Source organism: Phragmites australis, chromosome 7 (assembly GCF_958298935.1).
Source record: "Phragmites australis chromosome 7, lpPhrAust1.1, whole genome shotgun sequence".
Taxonomy (NCBI): Eukaryota; Viridiplantae; Streptophyta; class Magnoliopsida; order Poales; family Poaceae; genus Phragmites; species Phragmites australis.
The window spans coordinates 27,493,273-27,507,157 of NC_084927.1; the positions used below are offsets into that span (position 1 = coordinate 27,493,273).

The 13,885-nt window shown below is 43.1% G+C and overlaps 1 protein-coding gene across 1 annotated transcript; it reads right to left on the reverse strand.

The window, feature by feature from the left end:
- Positions 1 to 3,659: 3,659 nt before the first annotated feature.
- On the reverse strand, positions 3,660 to 9,500 carry LOC133924515 (eukaryotic translation initiation factor-like). Its single transcript, XM_062370091.1, has 9 exons — positions 9,167 to 9,500; positions 8,470 to 8,541; positions 7,555 to 7,650; positions 7,096 to 7,323; positions 6,367 to 6,464; positions 6,155 to 6,242; positions 5,730 to 6,080; positions 5,409 to 5,657; positions 3,660 to 5,074 (listed from the first exon to the last, which is right to left on the reverse strand). Exons 1-9 carry the CDS (start codon positions 9,317 to 9,319, stop codon positions 4,055 to 4,057), a joined length of 2,355 nt encoding a protein of 784 aa, XP_062226075.1. The 5' UTR covers positions 9,320 to 9,500; the 3' UTR covers positions 3,660 to 4,054.
- Positions 9,501 to 13,885: the final 4,385 nt, after the last annotated feature.

The window sequence follows — 13,885 nt, forward strand, 5'->3', positions numbered from 1 at the left end:
GTACTGAGACTGTTCCTTCTCTTTCGATTGCAGTGGCTGTTTCTTTCTCTTTTTTTTTTGAAACGAATAGCGGTGGCAGTTTCGAACATCTGACCAGGTGAGCAGGACGGTAAACCGTGGCGTTGCGGACGGGAACCGCGGGGGCCAGGCAAGCCTGCCCGCGCGATGTGTGCGTTTCACCGAGCCTTCGAACGAGCCGCCGGCCGAACGGACCGGGGAGGCAGGCAGGCAGCGCCGAGTTGGAGGCGCGGAGAGGAGGCAAACGGCCAGGTCGTTGGAGCACCAGGACGAGTGCCGAGACCCGGGCGCCGATCTGTCGCACGTCAGGATCCTCTGACTTCAATTTCATCATAACTCGTAGCTCTATAAGTCAGTGACACGATAACGTTAAAGTAAGAGAAATCCGATCCATCTACCACTGAAACCAATATCCTCTCATGTTATGTTAGCGGAATCATCTTTTAGTGAGTCCCATATGTCAGCGGAACCGCTTCCCTGCCACTGGGTAGCCGCGCTAGAACCGAGCGCTGGGCCGTGCGCCCGCTCGCGAGTTGCCGCCCACCCGCGTCGCGGCCTCGTGGGCGTACGGGTGTGACGCGGGCAGCAACCAGTCGTGCCGGGCCAAATTTACCACGTTGCCCCTGACCGTGCGGCGACCTTTGGTGATGCTACATCAGAACCCGGAGAGACCTGAAGCCAAGCGCAGTTGCATTTGCTTTTGCAATCGTGAAAACATCTAGAATCAACTGACAAATTCCACCCTCAGTCACGATACCCGGTCATTCCGAACCGAACAGATGATCATCTCACAGCTGAACCGCTCAATCATTCATCATCCCGTAGAAAGAGATGGATATATACCCGATGCTTGTTCTCACGCGAGGGCAGACACATGCACACCATTCATTCAAGCCACAGTTACACATCGCGGTGCCAGAAAACGCCACGCAAATATCATTTCTCTACACAAAAAAAATCACAGGTAGCCACACACCCCAGCCTGAACCTGCAACGCGACGCATCTTGTAGTCCTGCACACTTGGTTCCCGACGGAACGAGTCGACGCAGATCGACCAGAACAATGGCAACCGCGCTCTGCTTACTGTTGCGCCAGCCTCTTGAGGTGCTGAAACAACTTATGCTTTATCCACTGACGGTCATATGGCAGGAAAGCATGAAGCGACTCATCGTACCTGCAAGTGTTGAAAACATAGCTAGTGAGTTTAAGCGCTGTCATATGGTTCATTGTTTTGCCTTTCTGATTTGACGCTATGAAATTGGTCATGGAACTTGTACTCACACTAGTGCACTTATGTCAGTTACGCCATCAATGAAATTGTACAGGTCAGTGATGTCGTAAGTTAAGTTCCTGACCATCGGGTTGATATTCCTGATTTTCCTTTCATAAAGGCCACAAATTCCTGCCATTTCAGAGAGCACCAAGGTAAAAGGATTGTGACTAAGAAAATGCACACGCAGACACATAAAGAACTCAAATATGAGGCACATAATGCTTTCCCGGGCCATGATTACTATGGCGAAGTTGAGGAAATAGGGATGTTTTTCCCAAATAATTTAGGGAAAACTAGAAGCTCAGCAGCCCATCTTATAACTACTGGCATAGGTCACACCCTGTGGTCAGTTGAAATTAAGAACCCGCATAATGCCAAAACAGCACCATTTAGATTCAAATTTAAGTGATTTGCATATTCTTCAAAGACATATCAATAAAATTATTGCCACCCAGGCATTAATATCTGATCACAGAAGTTTGTTGTATCATCTAAACATTAGTGATAACATATCATGTTATTTTTTTTATCAAATAATTGGCACTGTCAGTTATATGCAAGTCAAACATATAAGAACCAGTAAAAATAGAAAAGGCTAAATACCATTCTAATATGCCTCATGTTCAGTCCTAAGTCCCAGCCAAGTAATATTAAGGAAGATACTTTAGATCTTTGAAAAAAAGTTAGTAGATATATATCATAACAATTATTAATACAAAAAAATAGCACTAGTGTTTATAAAGCTGAAGAAAGGAAAGCACGAGTAGGATTTCCAAAATCAGTAATATCGTGGAGAAGATGTAAACATTGGGAGATGCTACAGGTACAAAATATTACAGTACATTTACGAAACCGTAATTCATGCGATAACATCATAACCAATAGAAACATAAGGAGACGAAAACTAATTCCTAGACCTGCACAAGTACTATAAGCAAGCAAGCATGTGGGAAAATCGATACCATCCAGTGCATGATTAACTGAATTGAAGTCCATAAAAGTCCTAGTTCCTCTGCTTTGCGATGATTGCATGAGAATGATGGTATGCCTTCCAGCCTGCAAAAGGATCAGAAATCAGATTTAGACATTGACCTATGCCACAAAGCAGTCACAGTGACCAAGTACAAATTACTGTCGAGACATAGATTTCATTCCAAGATTGTTGAACGCTAAACAGGGTTTAAACTTTAAAAACTGGCCCATGTACTTTTCATAGGTTGTCCAACAATAGAAGTTATTTCCAGAGACAATTCCAAGTTATCACTGCATTGCCTTAAAAAGGAGTAAGCGCCGAAGAACATTGTCAGTTGGTATGACTAATCACAAAAATTGAGCGAGCACCTTCAGGCCTTGTAAATTGCAAAACCACCGAAACTCAACCAGGATACAGTGAGGCATCCTACTAGGCAACCGAATTCTGCAACAGGGAAGGTAATGACCAGAAAACGAAATTCCGCGTGAGCGAACTGCATTCGACATCTAACAGCACCGACTGACATCTAACAGCACCGACTGACACTACACCGATCACTGCAGCCGCCAGAAGCACGCACGGGTGCAGGCAACACACGGCTACCTGCGTTACCTATATAAAATAAACTTCTCTACCACCCAGGGAAATAGGGGAGAAATCATGGAGACGTCGTGAATCAAGTAGCAGCACATGCACGAGCGACGCCACTGGGATCTAGCAGGGTTAGGTCGTCTTACCATAGTACCAGAGCAGAAGCAGCACAGGAGACGGATGCGATTCGGGGACCCAAATCTGCAAATGGCCACCGACGAAACCCTAGAGACGCGAATTCGCGGTCAGTACAATCCAATTGAGCATGCATGCAACAGAACTGGACGGGACCGCGGGGGGGGGGGGGGGGGTTGCTTACTCAAGAATTGGTGGGGAAAGTGAAGCCGACCAAGGGGAGCACGAGTGCTGATCTCCCCGCAAGAGCGGATACAACTGTGCAAGGTAGTGGGTGGGTGCGGACTGCGGACGGGAAGCCGGTTCGGCGGTGGTGGCGTGGGAGCAACGCAGAGAAAAGGACGCCCCGTGCGTGCGAGGGGCTGTATGAAGAACTGAAGACTACTGAACCTGGGCTTTTCATGCTAATACTCCACAGAGTGATCTGTGAAAAACTGAGGCAAAATTCGGGGAACGTGATAACCCGCGGCGCTACATACTTCAGGTGAAGGATGAAGTGGCAGCATCAAGCAGAATGCCATGTGGAAATAGTCTAGCTCACATCAGCAATATGCCATATGGAAATAGTCTAGCTCACACCATATCTTCTGCTGGCAAAAACTCCAGGGATTCAGAAGAAATAACACGGCAACCTTGGAACAGGCAAAATCAATCTAGAGACCAAAATCTGACTCCTAAATAATACAATATATTGTAGCCAACAGAATATTCCAAAACCAAAGTACATTGTTACAAAATGTGTGTCACAGAAAAGAACTAACATTAAGAGGACACAAAAACATCACATTCAGCCTTGTTCATCTCGGGCTCCAACGAATTAAGCTGGTCACCCAAGAGCAAAATCCATGGCTTCTTTCTTTCCTTCATCGTCGTTGAAACAATAATGAACACTCATCTCATCTCGCAAAAATATACAGCTCAAAACTGGCTGTTCCTCACATCTCGAGTACGAGGGTTCCTCGGAGGTGAAATACCAGGTGAAACACCTGAACTATTGAGAATACACGATGATGCCACTAGATACAGTATCTAAAAAAGTGACAGGCCAAGCTGCAAAGAGCTATTATTCCAAAAGGCTGTTGCATGCGTTGATGACAGCAGAGTGTGAGACTAAGATAGCCTGACCTGATGGGTTTGCTCCCAAGGTTTTCGTGACAGCGTTAAAAATTGGTTTCCGGAAGAAGGTATCCTCCATTTTCTTTAAAATCTCCTCAACAGCTTCAAATCTCAAGCGGCACGACAGAATCAGATGAGCAATAATTTCACCAAACTGTGTTGGAGCTTTAGGAAGGTCAATACCAATATCATCCAGCAGGGAGCCATATAGCAAGCATCCGCTTTCCAGGTCTTCAGCCTTAAAAATGTTCTTTGTGTACAGATGCTCCAATAGCCTAACAAGAGGATCAACAAAACTGTCACCTTTATCTAGTGCAAGATTGATAGCTTCTTTAACAATTTCTGGGTAATAACCAGGACTCTGCAACTCCTCGATACATTGTTGTGCTTCATCTAAAATACGTATACCGAAATACTCCTCAAGAAGAGCTACTGTTTTCTTCTGAAGGTCAGCGGAGACCCCCTTGGGAGCACTGGCAGGTTTATCAGGAACAGGTGCCACGACTGGAGCTGGTTTCGGTGCTACTGTAGTTTGAGCTGGTGTCTGAATTGGACCAGGTGTAGAGCTGGAAGTATGGGATGGCGGGCCACTAGTGCCCAAAAGTGCACTCTTGCCCATAAGTGATGCTCCACTGCCTTGAGGAAGAAACCTGGTGTTAATAGATGATGGCTTGTTTATTGATGATGGCTTATTAAGCAGCGGGTTCTGGTTGCCTCTTGGCATTGATTTAGAACGAGGAACTTCCCAGTTATCATTATCTAATACAGGCATTCCAGGCATCTTTCTTGACCCAGGCATCCCAGGCATCATGCCTCCGGTTCCTGGACGGTTCATTGGAAAACCTCCAGGCGAAAGGGGCCCACCTGGTGCATTACGTCCATTCCTAATTACTGCTGCAGCTCCAGGTCGTAATCCAAGATTCTTTTCAGCCTCTGAGTGAATTTCACTGATCGTCTTGGCCTTAATCTGAAAATAACAAACAGCATAGATCTCAGAATACAATCTAGCTGCGCAGAAATTGCTATAACAGGGAACTGAAATTGGAAAAGCAATATTGGAGCTATGCTTTGTGACCATTGTACAATATCTGGCACTAAGCATTATACTTGCAATCGAAGTGGCATATCAACATAACAGATTGACGGAAAGCATTATTTCAGCACAATCATAGTAGTTGTATGATGTAACAGATTGACCATAACAGCAGTGTAGTACACCAGTTACATCTAGCCATTAACGCAGTTATGAAATCCACTGCATGCAGGGTAGCTAATTCATACAGTTGGGAAATTTCATTTACCTCCTCACGACGAGGGACCCAGTTATTTGATCGGAGATCCACCACATTACGGACCATGAACCTCAATCGTGGTGCGAGATGAGGGTTTGTGGTTAGCTCCTTCATCTGGATGAAGTAGGTATCGTTAATTCGTCGAGACTTTGGGTTTTCATCAAGCTGTTTACCAATCGTATTGAAGAAATGACAGATAGCCTCGACATTTTCCTCTTCAGGGCATGGCTTCTTATCAGGCCCAGCACCCAGCAATTCCTGCAGGAGGATAGATTAGAGGAATTTTTCATTGAATAATAAAGGTATTGTTATTAGTTTCCTGATATGTACCTTGACAATGTGATGAACTATCTTCTCAGGAACCATTTTTTGCTTGAGTAGCTCACCGATAAGTCGAATATTTCCAAGTGTTCTCAATTTAACCAGCCGCTCTTTGTCCCTTCTGTCTATTTCTTGGTCAGGGCCAGTCAATTTTGCAATATCAGCCCTTATGCTGTCCGCACCTTCAAAGGCTTCCTGACAATTGTCCAACAGCACACGTTTGAACGTAATATCTTTACCATCTGGTTCTTCGGGAGGAAATGATGGGAGCTTATCATTGAGATCAGCACAAAGCTGAGCATACATCGGACAGAAGGTGGGCTCAAAAACAGCCTTCTCAAATATGAGCAAAATAACATCCTGAATCAAAAGCAGATGATAAAAGCTGTCAGAAAACAGAAAGCAACTAAAAGAGCATAGAAAATAAATCAAACCTTCAAGATATCAGCAGTCGTGATTCCAGCTTCGATTAATTGGCCCTTCAGTAGATCAAATTTCTCCGGCGTAAGTTTGTTCATAATACTGTCAAATTAAAAGCAGTCAAATAACACGCAAAGGACAAACTAGAACTGGGAAAGATTACTCTAAAGATGGGAACAAAAACAAGCTCTACAAATACAAGCAAACAACATAACCATTATATTACCCTTTAACTGTTTTCAAGACTCTATCTTTCTCCGAAAGATTGCCTCTTCGGGCTGACCAAGGTGCTTCCGCCTTGATAAGCGCAGGGGTAGGGCCAACCTAAGATTTGGAAATAAGAACAGAATGATGATAACCTGGAGATGTAGCCACATAAAATTAACAGATACATATGCAAATGGCTAGACAGCTATACATACATACAGGCTCAGTAAATATAATAATAAAAGTATGCAAATAAAATCAATGGCATACAACCAATTGTTGGGGGAATGTTTGACCGCTGAATGTTAACAATGTTCTAGACCAAATATTATTTTGTTACAATTTATTTTTAGCCCCACAACTTTATGTTACTTGCATGTCCAACATCCACTACTACAAAGACATCCATAATAGGTCAACTGAAACACACATCAGTTGTTGAATTAAATCGACGACCAACACTAATACAGTGATAGCAAAACAAAGCTGTTGCTGTTCAATAAAAAATTCATGAAAATAGCTGGCATCAAATAAGCATCGATTAACTGAGGCAAATGGGTAACAAATCAAAATAAGCAGTGACCATAAAGCACAAAAATAACCAATCGAAGTACAGATGGCAAACACATTTGGCACAGGAGGTAGCAGGAGCCTATTCAAAATGCATGGAACAAAGCAAATGATGGAAAACTAAAATGGACCAACAAATGTAACCAGAGTTACTAATGCTACTTTTCTTTTAAGGTACCTGAGCTTTTGAAGAAAACTGGGAGCTTAACTGATCATTCCTGTTAACTTGCTCTTGCTGCCTACCACTTGAAACGTAGGATTCTTTAGCTTCACGAATATTGTCCCACGACTTCTCTTCAATAACCGCAGGAGGTGGTGTTGAGCGTGCGCGCCAATCACGATTATCTGTCTCAGCATACCGATTTTGCGTTTGTGTTTGGGTTTGCATTTGTGTTTGCCCTTGCACCTGCATAACAAAGAAAATACTGTAAGCATGAATAACTCCAAATGTGCAGGAAATAAAAGCATCACAGTAATTTCAGAGTCTTTCCTCTTATAATACAAAGCCTGAGCGCGTTGCATGACTTAATGCCAATGAAATGATGTTGTGTTAACCATTTGGCAAGATTCAGGAACATCAGTGTAAAGAAGGTCAAACGAGTAACTCAGTGCAAATAGGAGACAATGAGGAGCTCACAATTGAATCATTGCGAACCCAGCTCTGATCTTCACCATGAAATTCTACATCAATCTCTTGCTTGATCCTTAAAATGTCCTCAGATACATCAGCAATCTGTCAGGAAGTGGAAGAACTATAATCAATGCATGGAAATTTGATGAAGTGCATGCATCGTCAACAAAAACAGTGGACTACTTGGACTGAATACTAAAGAACATCGTATGTGCCCCACATGCCATTGAATGTCCCAATGATGTGGGACCAGATCAGCATGGTGATACCCACATAAGAAATTCTGAAGTTATCCTGTGGCATATGAAATAATAAATATACATATTGAGTAAGAAGCTAGGGTACCGATTACAATTCAAATCAAAACAATCTACATAAAACTGCTATCGATAAGAGAGATATTCAGCCGGCTAAAATATTTCTGCAACTTTGAATTGACTCCAACAGGTGCAACTTCACTTTTAGCTACTGTGAATGGCCCTCTACTCCATCTTGAGTTTGCCTCTCTGTTCAGAAATACATGCCGCCTGTCTCCAAGGTATAACTGTGGCAGCTAAATATAATTTTCCCAATGATACGCTAACAAAATGTTATAATATCGTGGGCATGCTTCTAATGGAAATTTATTGGAACCAATTACATGTGGCCAACCTTGATATTTTTATAATATTGGCGGCAAAATATAGCAATTTGACTGCACACGTACTTTAAGCGACATCCATTAGTAGAACAAGTGCTTGTTATTTTTCATTGCTTACATACTCTCTTTGCCACAGGCCAAGAATTCCTGCTATTTTCAAATATGCCAAGCTACATTATATGAACTTCTCATGAAAACCCAAAAGGACACATCTAAGATAATGCAAATTTTCTGACCAGAAAATGACTCTACATGAAGTATCAGATATTAAGAACAAGTACCTCACGCAGCTCAAGAAGTTGATCTCTTGTATAACGAACACGAGGGCGTGGCTCTAAATGCAAATCACCAATCTGCACCAAAACAATAGCCATTTCACGGTAGCACAAGCAAGTATATAAATCCAATTGAACTTAACAGTAGACTATGAAGTGTAATAATTTTCAGAACTTGAACCCAATCAAAACATTAAAAAAATGAACTGAACAGTGGGTACTACTAAGCATTGGTCCGTATGAAATGAACAGCACAACTAGGAAAGCCAGGTTCAGCTAACTACTTGGCCGCATCATATCGAATCCCACAAACCACATACAGGCGCAAGTGAAGCCCTGAAAGCTGGAATTCATGAGCACCCGCACGCATCAGAATCCACTTAAGAGTTTCCAACTTTACTGCAACACCGAACTATGAATCAATAAGTGCCAAATCGCATCCGAGATACGAGTACCAATCCCCTGCTACGCATCAACACTTCATAAAACCTCATTAAGCAGTGCGGTGACTGCTAAATCCCTCCGTATCTGAGAAGGAAACAACACCCTTCACCAATACACGCTCCTCTACCGTTAACGGAGCCCCTAATACCGAGATCCGATCGTCTCCCCCATATCTCCGCCTCCCATCCAGCCTCGAACCAATTGACCCCGCTACGAACAGCAACCCGCCCCACAGATCGGGCGCGGCGAGCCCCCTTACCTTGGAGATGCCGGAGGCTACCCCGCCGTGCGGGCGGAGGAAGTCTCCGGAGCCAGCGGCGGCGGCGAATGCGGGGGAGAAGAGGCGGCCGGCGCGCGGACCGGCGCCGCCGCCGCCGGGCCGCAAGCTGATCACAGGCTGATCCGACTGCATGCTTTCCAAGGGCGAGTCCGACCAAAAAGCCAAATCGCGCGAGCTCGATCGAGGAATCGGCGAGCGCACGGGGAAAAAATCGCGGAGGAATCGAAGCTATTCCTCTTCGGGGTGGGGGACGAGGGTGCCGTCTACGACCTCTCCTTCGGGTGAAGAGAGGAGAGGGGAAGGGAGGCGTGGGCGATGCGGGGAGGTGGGGTTTTATGGGTGGAGCCTAGGGCTGTGGGTCTGCATCGTGGTTTCTGCCGGGTAGCGAGGGTAGTATTGTACTTGCGCACACGACTCTTGAGAAATTGGTGGTGCTTGGGGCCCGCCTGTCGGGGTGTCCTAGCTTTGGCGGTGGCGGGTAATGACGGTTTTCGGTAGGTAAGGTTACGGTATTTACAGGGGGGTATCCGGGGTTCAGCTGGATTGATGTTAGCTCGTCTCCTGCAGTAGACGGGTATTTATATTTGCATATTAATTTGGTAGAATTCATCGAGTACAAGAAGTCTACTCGACGTAGAATCCAGATAATACGAGCTGTATTTTTTATCTTTGCAGGGAAATACATTAAATCTACTCGACGTATGTAAAACTAATTTGTTTTTCTCTGGAATATGTTGTATTGATATGCATCATTCGAGTAAATTAAAAAATTTAGAATTTCCAACTTTTGCATTTGCTTAAAGACATAGGTCACCTAGGGTTTAGGGTCGACCTCAAACGTTATGAGGGCAAGGCTTAGGCAAAAGGCACTATGAGCCGGGCTCAAACTTGAGGTCCGACCTCAGTGGTTAAATAATTTAGTAAAATAATGCTTGCACCAACTTGTTTCTTGTAATTAGGAAGAGAGAGCGAAGCAGTTGGTGGTATAATTATTTTCTCTTTACCTACCAACAGAGGGTTTAGAAAAAATTCACTGAGTTAGAAGACAACCTCGTATGACAATAGGCAATAATGACTACAAATATATTACCGGTGGTAGGAGGCAATAATGACAATAGCCAAGTGGTGAGTCAAAGATCGATAAGGATTAGTTTGTAGGGGCGATAAGACTAGAAATGAAAAAAAGGAGGTGAATGGCATGTCAACAACACATTGGACAATAGCAGAGCGGGTGGTTGAAGTCAGGAGAGAATACTAGGGGATTATGTAGAGAGGCAGAGGATAGATCAAAGTACTTTCAGGCACATCCGAGGAACATAAAATCAGATGATTTCTTATAAAGAAACACTCAAATGAGTTAGGCAAACCCTCGTGCAGATTGTCTTTAGTTATGGTTCGATGTGCTCTTGTACAGATTTGAATCACCGAGAGAACGCCTTGCATAGTTATATATATACAGGAAGTATATTTAGTACTTTTAGAAGTATGTACTCTCCTATACGTATCTTATAATGTAGAGAGTATCTCATATGATAAATAGTATGTATATAGAGCATGCGAATATATAAGATCATTCAAGTGGTATGTATACTTTTTTAGTGGTTTGTACATATTTTGTTAAGTATATTACATTTTATGTACAAATATAAAGATATTATCAAAATCTATTAAAATTGATGGACTTTTTTTTAATTTTTTTTATGTAATTTACATTAGAGTATCTTAGAATGAGTATATAAGTATACTCATAGTGATAAAAAAATATATCTAATTTATTTATAGAATATATCATAGTATAAAGCATGTACTCCTGGGAGTACAGACTAGTCCTCTCTCTGTATATATGTTGGTGAGCCTTTTGGTTTTCATAAAAATTGAACGTACCACTATAAAACATCTATGAAAGGGAATGTTAGTAAATCTTAAAGGTTCAATCATGTGAGGAAGATGTAAGACCCCCTTTTACCGAGATCTCCTGTACCTCATGTATCAGTCTCTGGATTACGTAACTGATACGTACAGTAAAACAGTCATAGTATCACAGTCAAACTTCGTATATAAATAGTAAGGTTCTGGGTACAAAAGGCTTACAATCCATATCGAATATTATAAGCCTGGTTTAACGGCCAGCAAAACACACAACGGAAGTAAAACCCCAAGCCACAACCAACGAGGGTGCAAATGCGACTTCAAAGACTATTCTTCATCCCTGGCTTCACCTCCGGCGAAGTCGGCATTGGGTTCTTCATCTGAATGACAGTAAGAGTGAGTACGGAAGATACTCAGTAAGCCCTATACTATTTTAAGATGTTGATACATGCATAAAGGGTTTATTCAAGGATAAAGTTTTACGGTTTAGATTTAAACGTAAAACAGTTTATGCAGATGTCCAATTGTATCAACTATGATCGACTTCAAAACATTTAAGTAGTTCAAAAACTAGCAACGAGCTATATCTAGGGTTTCTCGATCCTGGGAGGGGCTATACCTCTGTCAAGTCCCAAATCCTTAATAACGCAATTAAGCATAATCATGCTTTTTAAGCATTATGTTTAATTTTGCGTGATTGTAATTCAGAATACTAATGCACTTCGTTAAAAGTCAATTGGATGAGAGAAAAGAATTTTGGGAGGGAAAATAATGAAATTCGTAGTTAAAACGGACCCTTTTCTCTAAAAAGTGGGCCCCACATGTGGCCAACCACCCCACCTTTCTATGGGCAGCAGCCCACTCCCTCTCTCTCTCCCACCTGCTCTCGAACTCCAACCGGCCAAGGCAAGAGGAGCACCCCCTTTCTCTAAAACTCTCTCTTCCTCCCTCAAATCCGAGCTCATGAGAAGGAGTGGAGGTAAGCATGTGGTACCATTGTGATCATGAGCTCATAAGCTATCCATTCTCCAATTCATTTTCATTTTCTCGAAGGATTCGAGCCGATTTTGTTGTCTTTTGGTATTTTTGGTTGAAGCTCAAGGAACACTGAAGTTCTTCGATTTCCCACAATTTCCACCTTCTCCCGGTGGTCCTCAACCTCGGCAAAGCACCTTGGGTAAGTCCTCTAGGATTCCCACGGCTTAGATACGCATTTGGTTGGTCAAAATCTGAATTTGGAGCTAGGTGGTAAAGTTTGGATATTTTTTATGCTTTAGACCTAATTCGAGGATTTGGATGAATTTGAGTTAGGAATTGAGTTTCTAGGTTGGGTAGTGAGTTCTAGAACCCTTGAATTAGCTCTAAGATGTTTCCTTTGGGTATGGAGAAGTTCGCAAATTATTTTGACCAAGTTTTCCCCCCTCTCAAATGGGCTGTTCTGCAGCCACCCGGAGAATCTGGGTTAACCCGGAGGGTCCGGGTGACTCTCAGCCGAAAATAACAGAGGACCCTCTCTCGGAGAGTCATCCGGAGACTCCGGTACTCGGAGTATCCGGTATCAGGGTTGACTGTTCATCAGCTTTTTTCTTCTTCTTCTGTTGTGCTGATAACTTGTAAAATTCATAGTAAATTCTTCGTAACTCTAAAAATTATGAAACCAATTTTGTTGTTTTCATAATAACCTCCTATACCCATTACAAATATACCTAGACATGAAATAGTTAATGAATTTTTTGAGATGAATTAATTAAGTTAAGACTTCTTTAATTCGCCACTAATTCTTTACAAGTCCAAAATGAGTGAAACCAATTTTGCTAGTCTCTTTATAATTTGTTCTATCTAGGAAAATTATTTTCCTGCATTATGTGGTATATTTTGGGGTATTTCATCATATACGCCTTGTGGCATACATTGTTGCATTTCATTCATGCTTATCATTGCACGCGTTATGTTTCGTAGAGCATGCCGATTCGTCGATCCCGGAGGCCGAGGACGATCCCGACGCGCCCCACCTATTTGACCCAGTGCATCAAGGCAAGCATCTATCATATTGCACCTTTGTCGAATTGAATGAAATCTAGATAATGATAAACTATGCTTATGTATAGGTTTGCATGTATAGTGAGTTGATGTCGGGTTTTTATGAGTAGAACCTATGTTGATTGCATAATTCCTACCTTGAATTGTTCATCTACATCCTTGTAGCCTTGATAATGTGGTAAATGTCTAAGAGTTGATCGAAATGCTTAGCAATGCATAGGTCCTTGGTAGAAGACGAGCGATGGTTCGACCGTTGTTCGCGAGCTTAGTGCTTACTACTTGTTCATGTATATGGTTATGTGGATGTTGGTTGGATGAGTGGTGAGTATGAGATGAGATATGAGCACTGTTAGGGGTGACGTCTGCCTCGAAGGAAAGTCCTGAGGGCAGTCCGGGAGAGGAACCCGGGCACTGTAGACCGCTTGCATCGTTTAAGATCGATCATCGGGGTAGTTGGCTTTGGCACTTATCTGACTCACCACATACCGATCTAATGGTAAGGCGAGCCGAATACCTTCGTAGCTTTGGTTTTGTGGGCCTGAACATCGACGGTGTGAGTTGACGGGTTTGTAAGTGGTACTAGTTTGCTCTGGGAGTAGTTCTAGTACCGCCGCACCGAGCGATGCACGATCCACATGGTTGGGGCTGGTTGGAAAAGGTTATCATGAGTACCCCCTTGTGTGCACTTTAGCAGGTGGCACAAGCCGTATGGTCCTCGTGTCGTGTGGGTCCAGGAGTATCCCCCCGTAGGGTGTATAAACAGTTCGAATTGCCACGCTCTCGGTCATG

Coding starts and splice junctions, on each gene's coding strand:
- LOC133924515 (XM_062370091.1), bottom strand. CDS start 9,319: ATGCAGTCGGATCAGCCTGTGATCAGCTTGCGGCCCGGCGGCGGCGGC. Junction 7,324..7,554: donor GGGTTCGCAATGATTCAATT/GTGAGCTCCTCA, acceptor TTTGTTATGCAG/GTGCAAGGGCAAACACAAAT. Junction 6,465..7,095: donor AGTTTTCTTCAAAAGCTCAG/GTACCTTAAAAG, acceptor TCCAAATCTTAG/GTTGGCCCTACCCCTGCGCT.